The sequence below is a fragment of the Sinohyriopsis cumingii genome, chromosome 18, assembly GCF_028554795.1.
Source record: "Sinohyriopsis cumingii isolate HCF-2022 chromosome 18, ASM2855479v2, whole genome shotgun sequence".
NCBI classification, from domain to species: Eukaryota; Metazoa; Mollusca; class Bivalvia; order Unionida; family Unionidae; genus Sinohyriopsis; species Sinohyriopsis cumingii.
In genome coordinates, this window is record NC_142978.1 from 45,744,386 (window position 1) to 45,759,391 (window position 15,006).

General features: G+C 34.9%; 1 protein-coding gene across 2 annotated transcripts in view; it reads right to left on the minus strand.

The window, feature by feature from the left end:
* The window catches only part of LOC149776552 (putative polypeptide N-acetylgalactosaminyltransferase 9), a 236,811-nt gene that overhangs the window by 134,236 nt on the left and 87,569 nt on the right, over positions 1-15,006 (minus strand). The window contains exons 4-5 of one of the 2 annotated variants that reach the window (XM_089941012.1): positions 12,815-12,877; positions 456-977 (exon numbers count right to left, since the gene is read on the minus strand). In XM_089941012.1, coding sequence (XP_089797138.1) covers positions 456-840 — 385 coding nt within the window. In that variant the 5' untranslated portion in view covers positions 841-977; positions 12,815-12,877. The remainder of the gene's footprint in view (positions 1-455; positions 978-12,814; positions 12,878-15,006) is intronic. The other variant, XM_089941011.1, reaches the window with a different exon arrangement.

Here is a 15,006-nt window from a genome sequence, read left to right on the forward strand (position 1 = left end):
TTGTCAGTCATACAAACTGTAACTACATAAACCCTGATCTGCTGTCACATAATGTGCCAGCAGAACAGTCTCTTTTGTTTGTTCTACTTTTTACTCCTAAGAAACTGCAAAGATCCAGATCTGCCGATGCATTATTTGATGGCAGAGCTGGGTCTGTGCAGTTTGCAGTCCAACACAAATTATAAATAATTACACACCACTGAACCATATTACCCATTAAAATATATGCACCTTATGTGAACAACATACACAGAACCTGATTTAACATTACATATTTAGATTTAACATTACATAATATGCCAGCAGATTAGTATCTGTGCTGTTTGGTTTTACTCACAATTACAAAGAACTGTGAAGACACTGATCTGCCAGTGCAGGGCATGAAAGCAGATACAGGTCCACACTGTCTGAATTTAGGGGTGGGTTACACAAGTGAAATACATTTAAAGACTTACCTGGTGCATTGGGATCAAAGTCTGCTCTTTGGGTTGGCTTAAACTTCAAGGCATTATCATTGACTTTGTCATTCACTGCATCATTTTGCTTATTGGCCTCTTTATGGTCCACTTTCTCTGCATTGTTACTTCCGTCCATTATTTTTCCCCATCTGTCTCCTTTGACTAGAACATCACCATCCTTGTGAGGTACCACAATTAAACCATCTTGTTTTTTGTCAACATCTCGTTTACTAAAAATTGGAATAAATCTGTCTTTAAGGCTTAGTGAATCTGACGTCCTGTCTTGGTATGTTAATACTAATACCACAAAGAACCATAGTGCTGGTATTCCTATTACAAGTTTGAATATAAGGCTCCGTCGTCTGCGGAAGAAACTTGCCATTGTCTTTGGATTTGTAGTTTTCTAAGAACAATCCTTTAGGTTTGTAAACCAATAAACTAATGAGACCACAATGAAGCTAAGGAGTTCTCTAGGTTGTGCCTCTTTTCATTCTGATGTAAACTTGGTTTTCATCGTATCTGAAATAACAAGAAATAAAATTACAATGCATATGACATGTAATATATCAAGACGGAAGAACAACTTGGTTTGGTCTGGTGCTTTTTGGTATTGCAACTCATGTAAGCATTTTGGTGCTGATGCCACTGGATCTAATTGTCTTACCCAAGGATACATCTTGGTAGCCCACCAGGGCTGATCCAATAGGATTTGAACCTGTACCTTTTGGTTACAAGTCCATCATACTTACTACTGAACCACTGTCACACTTAGAAGAACAATACTTTGCCATACAATTAAATCTTACCTGCTCAGTGCATTTTGAGCTATCTGTTTATATATTACTTCAAGGAAGATTGCTTGAGATAGATTTTATTAACTTTGAACAATAAGTATATTTTTACATTGGTAAGGGTCCAAGCGATCCAAAATAACTAATAAATATATAATTCAGTGTCCATTTACCATTATCTTGCACTTCCACATTTTTGCATGAACATCTATCCATAAGCAAGCGTAATTTCACAGAAATGTAATAGGCCTTAAAAACTTAAGTGTGCAGAAACTAAAAATTCCTCATTTGTCTTAACATATCTATTGTTGTTTTTGTTGTTGTTATAGGGTTTAACACCATTTTTCAGCACATGATAGGCTACAAATGGTGTCCAATATAACTGGTGGAAGAAGAACCCTGGAAAACCCCGGGACGAACCACCTACTAGTAAGCTTTCTCATGTACCCATGTTAGCGCAGCCTGAGACTCAAATCCATGCAGACAGAGGTGAGATGGCAGTGGTTCAGAACGGTGAGCACTTTAGACCACTCGGCCACCTTAACATATCTATGACTCAAGGAATGTTTTTGTTGTTGTAGGGTTTGACGCCATTTTTCAGCACACGATAGGCTATACATGGCTGCCAGTATTAATGGTGGAGGAAGAACAAGGGAAAACCCTGGAAAGAACCACCGACCCATGAGAAGCTACTGGCAAGCTTTCTCACATACCCACATTGGCTGAATCCGAGACTTGAACCCACGCAGACAGAGGTGAGATGGCAGTGATCCATAACAGAGAGCACTTTAGACCACTCGGCACTCTAGGAATGAAGTACTACAATATAGAAGATAAAAGAATATGACGTTACAACTATTTTATTGTCACTAAGACTGTACCACTGATGGTGTGATTTACATGAAACAAATAGCATAGTGCTGGCATAAAATGGTGACTGAAGCCTCAGATCCTATTAATACTAGGGTGCTTTAAAGCAATTCATTTTTTTGTTTTTATCATAACCCATCTTTATGGTGAAAAGATCTATCAGAGCAAAACTGAGCCAGTCTTAATGGGGGGGGGGGGCAGTGTTACCTTTATTTGGCAGTTATACAAATGGGATTGTTGATCCTAGGTTTGATGACTCAGTCTTTTGTAAGAGGAACACAGGTTTAATTTTGGAATATTAATAAAAGATATAAGATTACACCCCAAATTAATCAAAACTAGAATACAAAATTCTTAAGTCCACTCAGAAACTATAATTACTCTGTACAAATATCATGCAATCTGTAAAAGCTTATATAATGTCTGGCATCATCTCTGATTTTGTGTACTTTGTAGAACCCTGTCTTGAAGACAAATGCTTTTGCCAAAACAGTATGGTCTCTAATTAATGGTCATAAAACTACATATTTAATCAACCAGAGCTTTGAGGGCCTTGTCTCTCAGGGCAGGTGGTCTTTTATAGCAGGTCTTACTGTATTTCAAACACTATTAATGCCAACAAATTTTAATTTTGTTATGTCTTACATTTTTGGTACAGGATAACTTGTAAACTTTTAGGGGTCAAAGACAAGAAGGTCATAGCCTACATGTAGATCCTACATTCTAATTATTGCTGTAAAAAGTAACCTTGACGCAAGATCAAAAGGTTGCACAATCATGCTACAGAATGAACTGTCTTAACTTCATAAGGATTCATCCTAAGTTGGAAGATAAGGGTTTAGGAAATATAAGCAAATATCATAAAAAAATACTATAGATAAAATCCAAAAGAAAATTGTCTGGGACTTTGACTTTGTTTTCAAGTTCAATCAGGCAAGCACATGTGCCGTGGAATTAACTGTTTTAGCTTCCTAATAATTTAACCATGTAAAAACAAAATCAATTAAGTGTTTAGGAATTTAACCAAAAACAATAACAATAACAGTAAAAAGAACTCCAAAACAGGAAAAGGAATTATTCAAAAGAAGTTGTCAATACTCGAGAACTTTGCTCTGGAAATATTAGTATTCCAGATGAGATTAGTAATGTCCACTCTTATTTCCTTCTTCCAAGCTCAATACATCCAATGGCTTCAGTGATGTAGTTAAAATGATAATGAAAACAAGTGTACTTTACTTATTAATGTAATGTGGGTACATGAGAAAGACTGCCAGTAGCTTCCCATTGGTCATCGGTTCTTACACATTTTCTCCACCAGTTATACCTTGCCACCATTTACATGTGTAGCCTATTGTGTGATGACAACAACAAAAATATGACTGCCTCTGGGTATCATTAAATATACTACCCATCTGACATTTTTTGTATATTGCATTTACACCATCTACATGTATATAGTTTCATAGGTGTGAATAAGTTTCGGTGTGTGGTAGAGAAAGGAAAGAATGTGATTATATGTATACTGTTTAACCTGCATGCTGATATGTTTATGTATGCATATGTGTGAATGAAGTGTCCTTTTTTATGATGGCCTGAAGACAGATTAGTTCTTCAGCTATCTAAATCACCCTCTTTAAACAAAGACATCATTATTATTTTTATTATCTATTATGATTATTATTATTACTACTACTACTACTAATGAAAAATCTGTATGATGTGTCCTTGACCCCAAGGTCAAACTTGTAAACACATGTGCCACATAATTGCCTGATCCTCAGAATGATTCACCCCAAGTATAACAAAATCCATCAAAGGATTTAAGGAAAAAAGCAAATGAAGAAAACAAGGAGGGCAAGCACATGTGACACATAATAAATTGTTTTAGCTTCATAATTTGTTATGCCAAGTATGCTGAGAACCTATCAAGGGATTTTAGAAATATATGCAAACAAAAAAATGTGGACAACAACCCTGGTGCCAGAAAATTAACAGCTAACTATTTGTACATCTGAAAAAATAATATAAAGTGTTAAAAATGACACAATACAGCAGGTTTGAAAGATGTGATTACAATGTATTTTCTGTCTAAAAAAGTGAATTTCTGAAATAAGAAAACGGACTGGGCAATCTTCAGTGCAGTACAATTCATAGATTTTATTAGCTTCACAAATGTAGAATTTCCAGGTAATTTGATCAATTCCAATGTCCCAATTATGACAGTATGTGCCATCAGTATTTTGGTTCCTGTACTTTCTTACATGGGTCTACTTTCAAAGTCAGTACCAAAAGTACACCACAACCTCAGCTAGAATCTGTCATTTTCCACACAGGTGAGAGAAAAGTTATAAGCAGAGACATGAATACCTCGATTTTTCCCCATTATGAAGTCCTTTGGCATAAAGTCCTGTTGCCCCCATTATCATAAAAGTATGACTATGTTTCACATTCAACTGCTTACATTTTGTTTAATTCCAAGTGATTTCAGTTTTTGGCTGTTAAGAACCAATTGTTGAGAATCTATCAAGAGTTTTTAGAAATAGACGCAAATGAAAACTATTTTTGCAAAATGAAAATTTACCTTGCAGGTCATTTGATTAAAACATTATTGATATGACATCACTTGTTACCTCCGTGCATTTGTTTAAGGATGTTTATTTTTGTAAAAACAAAGTTTACTGTGCAGTTCTAAATGACATGAACATTTGACAAAGACATTATTGACATAACGTCAATTTTTACCTCAGTGCATTGATTTCAGGATGTCTATTTTTGTAAAATCAAAGCTTAATGTATAGCCCAAAATAACATTATTTGATTAAGATATCATCCATGTGACATCACTTGTTACCTTCGCACATTGCTGTGAGGATATTTTTGCAACATCAAATGGTTAATGTACAGGTTGAAATAACATGATTATTTTATACCTTCTCGCCATGGCGCTTGTGACCTAAATGAATTATAACACTTTGAACTCTGGGAAAGAATGGATGTTGAATTATATGGGTACATCTTCTGTCTGCTGTTAAATCAAGAAAAATGTTCATACAACTGTAACAATTGCAATAACAGTTCTAAGAAAGTTGTTGTATGGTTTAACGCCATTTTTCAGCACATGATAGGCTATACATGGCGGCCAGTATTAATGGTGGAGGAAGAACCCGGGAAAACCCCGTAAAGAGCCACCGACCAACGACAAGCTACCAGCAAGCTTTCTCACATACCCACAATGGCCGAATCCAAGACTCGAACCCACGCAGACAGGTGAGATGACAGTGATCCATAACGAAGAATGCTTTAGACCACTCGGGTCCCCCAAAGAACTTGTCTAGATGGTAAAACATATCAAACATCAAGCATCAATGCTGTTTTAAGAAAGATAATCATAAAGTAAAAATATTATATGATTTTGGGAAATCATTTGTGATTTTACAACCTACCTTAAATGGGCCAGTCTTAGGTTTTCTCTTGCAGAAAACAACAGTGATCTCAATAAATTGTGTCATACTGAAACAAATTTGCTCACTGATATACACTTTGTTTATTTTTTTAAGGAGTCGATGATCATCAACTGGCACAAATTTGATGAAGTTTTAAATATTCATTCAGTTTTATTATATGGACAAATGCAACTTTATTTCTCAGCTTTTCAAGAAATCACCCTTATTTGGACATGTTTTCAGCTAAAAAAATTTTTTAGGACAATGCAAATTAATTCTTAGATTTGTGGATGATCTTGCATTGCTTGATCGCACAGACATGTAAAAATATTAATTTTTGAGATTACACTTGTTAAAATTCTACGGTTATAACCTAAGTAACAGAAAGAAGCAAAATGAAAAAGTTTTGTAAAACTTAACAAATAATTTAATTATCAAAGTTATAAATGAAAATGTGAGATGAACTTACAGTATTATAAAGTTAATCCAAAACAATCCTGACAAAGTTATATGCAAGTCCAAAAGAATGAAAACTTCTACATAAATTTCTAAACCAGAAATGTATTGGTCTACCAAGAACCATGACATTGTCAAGATGGCATCATCCAGATCACCTCTGAATAATTCACAATTGTTCCAGAAAAATAATATTATAGTCAAAATAATGATCACTTTCTATTTCCACTTAACAGTCCAGACAAATATTTTCCTCTAGAATAATATCCAAGTAAAACATGAAACATGTCTGCAGACATACAACTGGAACACAAGAAATGAGGATGACTCCAAAATTGGAATAAATCTGAATGCTCAGTTCTCTTCTTATATACACATTCTATTACAAATGTATTTCACAACCTATTCATGTGACCTTATCCAATCAATGAGAAACTACTGAATTCTTCTAGAACTGCCAAAACCCCACCAACCAATGAGGAATAAACCCAATGTCATCACTGTCTTTTTATTAAGATTATTATTGGTCATTGTCAACACATACATAAGCCTCAATTTAAATATCATATGTAACTTTTGCTCTTAACAGACCCATGTCACATAGGCAAAATCTAACTAAAGATAATCTGTACAATTTACAGCCATGAATAAAAATTACCAAAAATACCAAAAATAATCATGTAGCTGTACTTACAAAAAATATAGATATACAAATCACACTAGCACTCATCTATAAAAAAAACCCTGATTTTTGTGCTCTGTTATAATACATCCTTCTGTGATAATTTTTAAAGAAGAAATAGTAACTCAGTGAACAATTCCTGGCCTTGATACTATTCCCAGTCCTCAAAAAAAACCCCATTTTTTGTGCTCAATTATAATGCATCCTTCCATGCCAATACTGACCGCTGCCCTAGTGGCTCAGTGGTCAGAGCAGAGGACTTGCAACAGAAAGGGTGCAAGTTTGAATGTTATCATCAAATCATCCTGGATAGGCTACTATGGTACCTCCATGGACGAGGAATTTTGCTCCAACTTCCCCAGCACCAAAAAATTCTTGTCATTTGTGTTTGTGCAGTAAAACACCAGACAAAACCATACAAATCAAAATTATATGGTGAGCTCAATTGTAATATAGGTCAATGACTCCCATAACAGCATTTTTTTGTATGCAGATAGAACTGAAACTAAACAAAAATCACTGCCAATAATTTCTTGTCATAGCAACTAAAATGTAAACCCTGCAAATATTATGGATTAACTGAATGACTTGCAAAGTCATAGAAATTGTCAGTCTTCCCAAAGTCCCACACTTAAGTCTAGATTCTATGCTATGTCCCAGAATTTAGCCTTCTCTTCATCAAGTCAAAGAGTTTTGACATCTCTGCCAGGAACTAGAATTAAGTCTTCTCTTCCTTAAATTCCAGAATTAAGTCTTCTTTTCCCTTCAAACATAAAAATTCTAATCAATGAAACCTGAACAAATCCTGTCAAATCTCACTTCAGGCTTTTAAAGCACTACTGTATTACTTCATTCCTTATGACACTGTTTAAACTGTGAAAAACAAGATCTGTCCAAAGGCAACTTGGCATAAAATGGATTTACAATACTTTTAAAAAAGTACCTAATGAAGAAAAATCACAATTCCTATATTTTTTTAAACAGGAAGAAATGTCATCTCGAAGAGTCCAATTATTTTTATGTCGATTTGCACACCCAACTAACCGAGCTGTTTATCTGTTTAATATAATCATTCAACAATCCCCAAAATCAATTCTGTGCCACTGAAGTGACATCAATCAACAACTAAGTTTCAAATGCATGAATACGCTTATCAATAATTCAGCACGTTTTGCGTCAATACAAAATTTGCCACAATTACCAAGCTGATGAATATCTAAAAGTGATCAGTGTCAGAAGAAAGTGTCTCGTCTGAAGAGGAACCACTGTGGCAAATCTGCATTTATTATTTATTCTTGAGCATAAATTGTCCTGAGCCATTACTAAAAATAAAACTAAAAGTGTAAAAGGAATGCCCGAAGAGAACTTTAACTGAAGTCCTTTCTCTGTACATAGGCAAAAGAACCTACAGTACTGGAGCATTCAGCATTCAGAAATAACTACTGTCATGCATGTTTTTGTAGAACTTTACAGGGTAGACTGACACTTCAGTAAAATAATGGCTACATGGTGCCAATTAACTGGAAAGTTCTAAATCAGAATTTTAGAAAGAAAACAAAAACATTAGGAAGTTAAACCCTTTAAATAAGTGTAAACATCTAAATGAAATAAGATGTCAGAAAGAGAAACCCAGCAATCTGTGGCAACTATTTAATGCCAACATAAAGAAATTTTCAAATTGATTTTATTTATAATAACTGAAACAAGTCTTAAAATAAATTTGGATAAGAATATGGCAGGTGTACTGCATATATTCATGTCAGGTCCAACTACAAACAGTGGCATGTGCCAGCAGATCAGGGTTAATGATCTTTTTTCTACAAATTACTCCATACAAACTGCACAGGCACAGATCTACAAGTATCTACATTAATTTTTACTTATTTTACTTATTTTAAAAGTGGTAATTTTGTGAATTGTCTCCAAACAATTGTGAATTTCTGAATATTCTTGTAACCATTATCACATACCATATATATTTACATAATTAGAGTCCAACTGCTAACTGCACAGACCCAGATCTACCATCGCATAATGTATCGGCAGAACTGAGTCTATACACTTATTAGGAGCAATCAGCAAAACAGTATACACCCTGATCGGCCAGCACAGTAATAATAATAATAATAATAATGAGGACTTTGTATAGCGCCTAATCTTTAGAAGCTCTAAGCGCTTTACAACATTAGACAACACCTATAAGATAAAAAAACATATAATAATATTATTACAAAAACAAACACCATGAAATTAGAAAAAAACATTTAAAAAAATAAAAGTATGCACTGTCAGATAGGGGTCTATATTGTTTGTAGTTGGACTTCATTTATAAGTGAGCATATATGGTACACAAGTTTCCAAAACACTTGCTGAAATATTTGGTAATAGATTTATCAAAGTGTGGATATTATTTGTGATCGGTTTCATCTCTAGTTTGTATTGCAAACAATTTGTACAAATTACTCAAAAGAATATACTCGCTTATAAGTTTAGTCCAGTTGCAAACAGCACAGACCCAGATCTGTTGTTGCATAATGTGATGGCAGATCTAGGTCTGTGCAGTTTATTAGAAGCAATGAGTAGAACAAACAGCATAGACTTTAACCTCCAGGTGCATTACGCTAAAGAAGATAAGGATTTGTTTCTCTCAATTTGACGTGACTTATAAGCAAGTATTTATCATATGTGAAACAATAGATATATATATAATGAGTACCATCAAAGGCACATTATATGTTTGCCTCTGCTGAGAAGTCCCCAAACTGATATGCTTTCTCCTTACCTCTAGTTCAAACCATTCACAAAGTTTGGCCTAGATCTGTGATTTAGAACTAATGTTATTACTTGATTTGACCTTCTGACCCCAAACTGACAGGGCTCTTCCTTACCCATTGTGAACTCCATCCACAAAGTTTGCTAAAGGGCTGGATGGTTGTTATGGATTTATTACCATTTTTCAGCAAATACTAGACTATTCATGGTGCTCTATATCTGGTGGAGGAGGAAGACAGAAAACCACGGATCAAAAGGATGCTACATGCATGCTTTCTCACCTACCCACATTGGCCAAGCTGAGACAGAGACACAAACCTATGAGGCCAAATTAATATGTAATTGATCTGCCTTAAAAGAAAAGTGTTTTGAAACTAAAATTTGTATTTAGAAACCTTTTTCTCAATTTAGTCTGTGGCCATAATCTTTTACCTTCTAACCCAATGTACAAAAACAAAATTAGTACCAGGCTGAGGAATGAGCAACATTATAACATAATATGGTAGACTTATATTATCTCCTATTTTTGAACACCATGCTCCTCCTGGACTCCACCTACCTCTCCATGCAGGCAAGCTTAAGATCTCATGTTGTCAACTGTTCACCCTTGTGAAGCATCACAGGTGCCTTTCATTGTTAAACCACTGTCCATTTGAGCTATGGAACACAGTGCCTTATGGTGGAACTGCCTTATCATATAATACTCTATGCATGTCGTTTTGCTACTAGTAACGAAATGGTATCCATGACTATACCTGCTTAAATAACAGAAACCTGTGTATTAATTAATGGCCATTTATGTATGAAATACTGTATGGATCACTCTCCTTCAGTTGTTGTAGATGGAGTTCTGGGCATCTAAATTTGGATGACATGCACCATTTTCAAGGGGCAAAAGAAAATAACTGTATATAATGCATCAATAAAAGTACAAGAAAAAATAAGATAATCTTACTTGCTGCAACGGTTTTGTCACCTTAACTTTGCGGTCTGTGACGTACTGTCATATTTTCCACGAACATTTTCATTATTGCAATTAAGGCTTTATCACGTGTCCATGTAACTCACGAATACAGAAACATGTCTGAATGTCAGGTTAACCTAAAATGAACTGCATTATGACATTTTCTGCTCCAGATCTAGTTCTCATATATCTTTGGTATACACTAAGTATCTAACAGTATTTAGTATGATACATATATCTTTGGTATACACTTAGTATCTAACAGTATTTAGTATGATACATATATCTTTGGTATACACTAAGTATCTAACAGTATTTAGTATGATACATATAACTTTGGTATACACTTAATATCTAACAGTATTTAGTATGATACATATATCTTTGGTATACACTAAGTATCTAACAGTATTTAGTATGATACATATATCTTTGGTATACACTAAGTATCTAACAATATTTAGTATGATACATATAACTTTGGTATACACTAAGTATCTAACAGTATTTAGTATGATACATATATCTTTGGTATACACTAAGTATCTAACAGTATTTAGTATGATACATATATCTTTGGTATACACTAAGTATCTAACAGTATTTAGTATGATACATATAACTTTGGTATACACTTAATATCTAACAGTATTTAGTATGATACATATATCTTTGGTATACACTAAGTATCTAACAGTATTTAGTATGATACATATATCTTTGGTATACACTAAGTATCTAACAATATTTAGTATGATACATATAACTTTGGTATACACTAAGTATCTAACAGTATTTAGTATGATACATATAACTTTGGTATACACTAAGTATCTAACGGTATTTAGTATGATACATATAACTTTGGTATATACTTAGTATCTAACGGTATTTAGTATGATACATATAACTTTGGTATACACTAAGTATCTAACAGTATTTAGTATGATACATATCTCTTTGGTATACACTAAGTATCTAACATTATTTAGTATGATACATATATCTTTGGTATATACTAAGTATCTAACAGTATTTATTATGATACATATATCTTTGGTATACACTAAGTATCTAACAGTATTTAGTATGATACATATATCTTTGGCATACGCTTAGTATCTAACAGTATTTAGTATGATACATATAACTTTGGTATACACTTAATATCTAACAGTATTTAGTATGATACATATAACTTTGGTATACACTAAGTATCTAACAGTATTTAGTATGATACATATATCTTTGGTATACACTAAGTATCTAACAGTATTTAGTATGATACATATAACTTTGGTATACACTTAGTATCTAACAGTATTTAGTATGATACATATATATTTGGTATACATTAAGTATCTAACAGTATTTAGTATGATACATATATCTTTGGTATACACTAAGTATCTAACAGTATTTAGTATGATACATATAACTTTGGTATACACTAAGTATCTAACAGTATTTAGTACGATACATATATCTTTGGTATACACTAAGTATCTAACAGTATTTAGTATGATACATATAACTTTGGTATACACTTAGTATCTAACAGTATTTAGTATGATACATATATATTTGGTATACATTAAGTATCTAACAGTATTTAGTATGATACATATATCTTTGGTATACACTTAGTATCTAACAGTATTTAGTATGATACATATAACTTTGGTATACACTAAGTATCTAACAGTATTTATTATCATACATACCTCTGTTTATCGAATTAGTTTTCTTTCCAAACAAACAAAATCCTTAATTAAATGACAAATTGTGTATTTAGTCTCTTTTGTCATTGGTTCAACCTTAAAATAAATTAAATCTTTCTCACTGTAGTAGTGACTTTAACCTCGAAAATACTTTACTCTAATGGCCATGAAACACTTTAAGCTGAAACTGTCATCTATCATAGGGTGTGGGACTAATTTTAATAATGTAATAAATACTTACCGTTTGCTATTGCATAGTTGGTACTTTTCTGGATGGAAAGTACTGTGACCATATGATGAGAATTTTGTCCTCCCATTAGGGTGTACCAGAAGATTAAAGAAGACTAGATTGCCCCTGGGGCACCCAAATAATGATATGTTGCCTATGATCACTGACCTAACATTCTTTTTCTAGGATGCAGATCAACTTAGTGGGATGCAGATCAACTTAGTGGGATGCAGATCAACTGAGTGGGACATCATTGCATGGTGGGAGGAGGGAATCAGGCAACAGCAACAGGCATCATTCAAATCAATCTGATACCTTCCAAAAACAACATTTTAATATCAGTAATACTACAGAAGAATTTGTAAATTTGGTGGAAGACATGAGCCCCCGACCCAAATTAATACAAACAAACACAAAGGAATACTCACCCTCAATGAAGAGAAGGAGACTACCTGGATGGAATCTGCATCGGTCACTTCAGCATCGGTAAGCTAATGAGTAAAGACAAAAAACGAGAAATTATTATGAGAGTCCTAAAATGCAGCTTTCATCACATCCTCCAAAGACAAACGAGTTAGACAGGTCTATCAGTGACAGATCGCTACAGGAAGGTTTTGGACACAGGTCACTGGGAAAGACAGTAAACCTTGTTTTTGCCACTTTATTGAAAGATCTGTTCTCATCCTCCTCTGATTCCTTAACTGAAGGGTGAGAGGGGGCAGAGGATGTGAAGGGAGGAGGGGGTACCATATACAGCCTGTTCTGACTCAAATTTGTGTGCATTGATGAGGATAGCAAGGATGTCTTCATTCCACTGTTTTTCCTGAGAAGGAGGACTATTAGACCCAATGTCTGGCTGTCGTGGGTGAGACTTTTGTGGAAGAGGAACTTGAACAAGTACCTCCTCCCATAGAGTTAATGGACTGTACTTAGCAGTAGGATCAGCAGATGGGGAGGGTGACTCTCAACCAGTCTAGAACATTTAGAGGAAGAAAAACCATTCCGATCCCTCTTTATTAAACCAACTTCATAAGACGATGTTGGACGAGAGTCCAGCCTCAGGACCATGTAGCCAATGTTCAGAAGACCATGGCTGCATGTAGGGAAAAGGTCAATCACTTCCCAATGGTGGAAGGCCCCACATCGCATAGGGATTTAGAGAAATAATAGGATGGGATGGATGCTGATACAATCCCTTTCTTTAATCAGGTGTTTTCCAGTCCCTTTCAGGGGATGCAACAGCAACTGGGTTTCTGTCTGACCCCTATCCCTGTGCCACTGGGGCTCCAATGTTCATTTCCTGGTGACAGGTTACCAGATCCCAGTGACTGGTACCCTAGCTTTGCACACTTGCTGTCTTTCCAAATACAAGCTGGTGCTGCTCCTCACTGAGGGAAGGCACAACTCAATTTCTGTCCTAGTGAAAATGAGCCTGCTGCTCCCAACTCAAAGGAGACAGCGACTTGTTCTCTGCCCTCACAAAATGGGAAGGGTGCTGCTCCTCCCTAATGGGAGTGTGCAACTTACTCTCCACTCATTTATAACCTCCCTTGGGAGGGGGGAACCACTAACCCTTAAAGTCTCTGACAAGACTTGGGCAATCCTTCTCTGAAACATGAGCGACTCGGAGAATAACAACCCTGAAAATGCTGAAGGCAACAAGGAAGGAACCTTCTACCTTGCTTTATGTCCATGTTTTGTGAGATCACAGAGCTCTTTCTCTGACCAAAGGCTACAAAGGGGACAGCAATCTATCATTTTGTAGAATGAGCAAGATAAGCATGTGTTGTGTGTATCCCTGGTGATGTCCTATGACATACACCTATGCTCACAGACATACATGGAGTTCCTGCACACACACTGCTTAGACATGGTTCCTGTAAAGACAGTTGACAAAAGAATTTTATACAAAAATTTCTATGCTACTAAAACTAAACACAAAGTAATGCATGGACTAAGTCTATGCTAATGTGAGAAGTCATCTTGCTTTGTTGTTTTCACTAAATTTTGACACAAAACAAAAGGAAGCAATTCTAAGATCAGTAAAGCAAATACAATATAATCAAGTCGACCAGGTTTAAAGAAAAGCTACGGACAACTAAATTAGCAAAAAACCACTTGGTACAATTGCAAATTTAAGACAAGGAAAAACAACAAGGAAATCTACATGAAGTTATTACTGAAAATATAGACAAGATATAATAAAGCTTATTAACCACAAAGTGATGGCAAATCTTCAACATAAACAGTGAAAACAGTACAGTCAACCGACCAGGACAAAATTGAAGGGGCTGTACATATGAGCAAGTGTCTATGGGGTGTCCCACAGTTGATCCAGTTTAACTGAATCTTCTGGTTCAAGCTTTTAAGGAGGGCAAATTCGAGTCATACAGTCTGGGTATTTATTTTCCACCTGCAAAAGAAACAGCAATGCTATGGCAACAGATATGCTAATACTGATATTAAAAACAAAATTCACAAGATGGCTGTCATGGATGCCACACCGCATGTCATATTAGCACTAATTTTATTTCATACCAACCAGACACCAGAAGAAGTCTTCTCAGGTGTAATTCCGATGTCAGTGTGCCTTACCAACTAGAAGAATTGGCAACAAGAT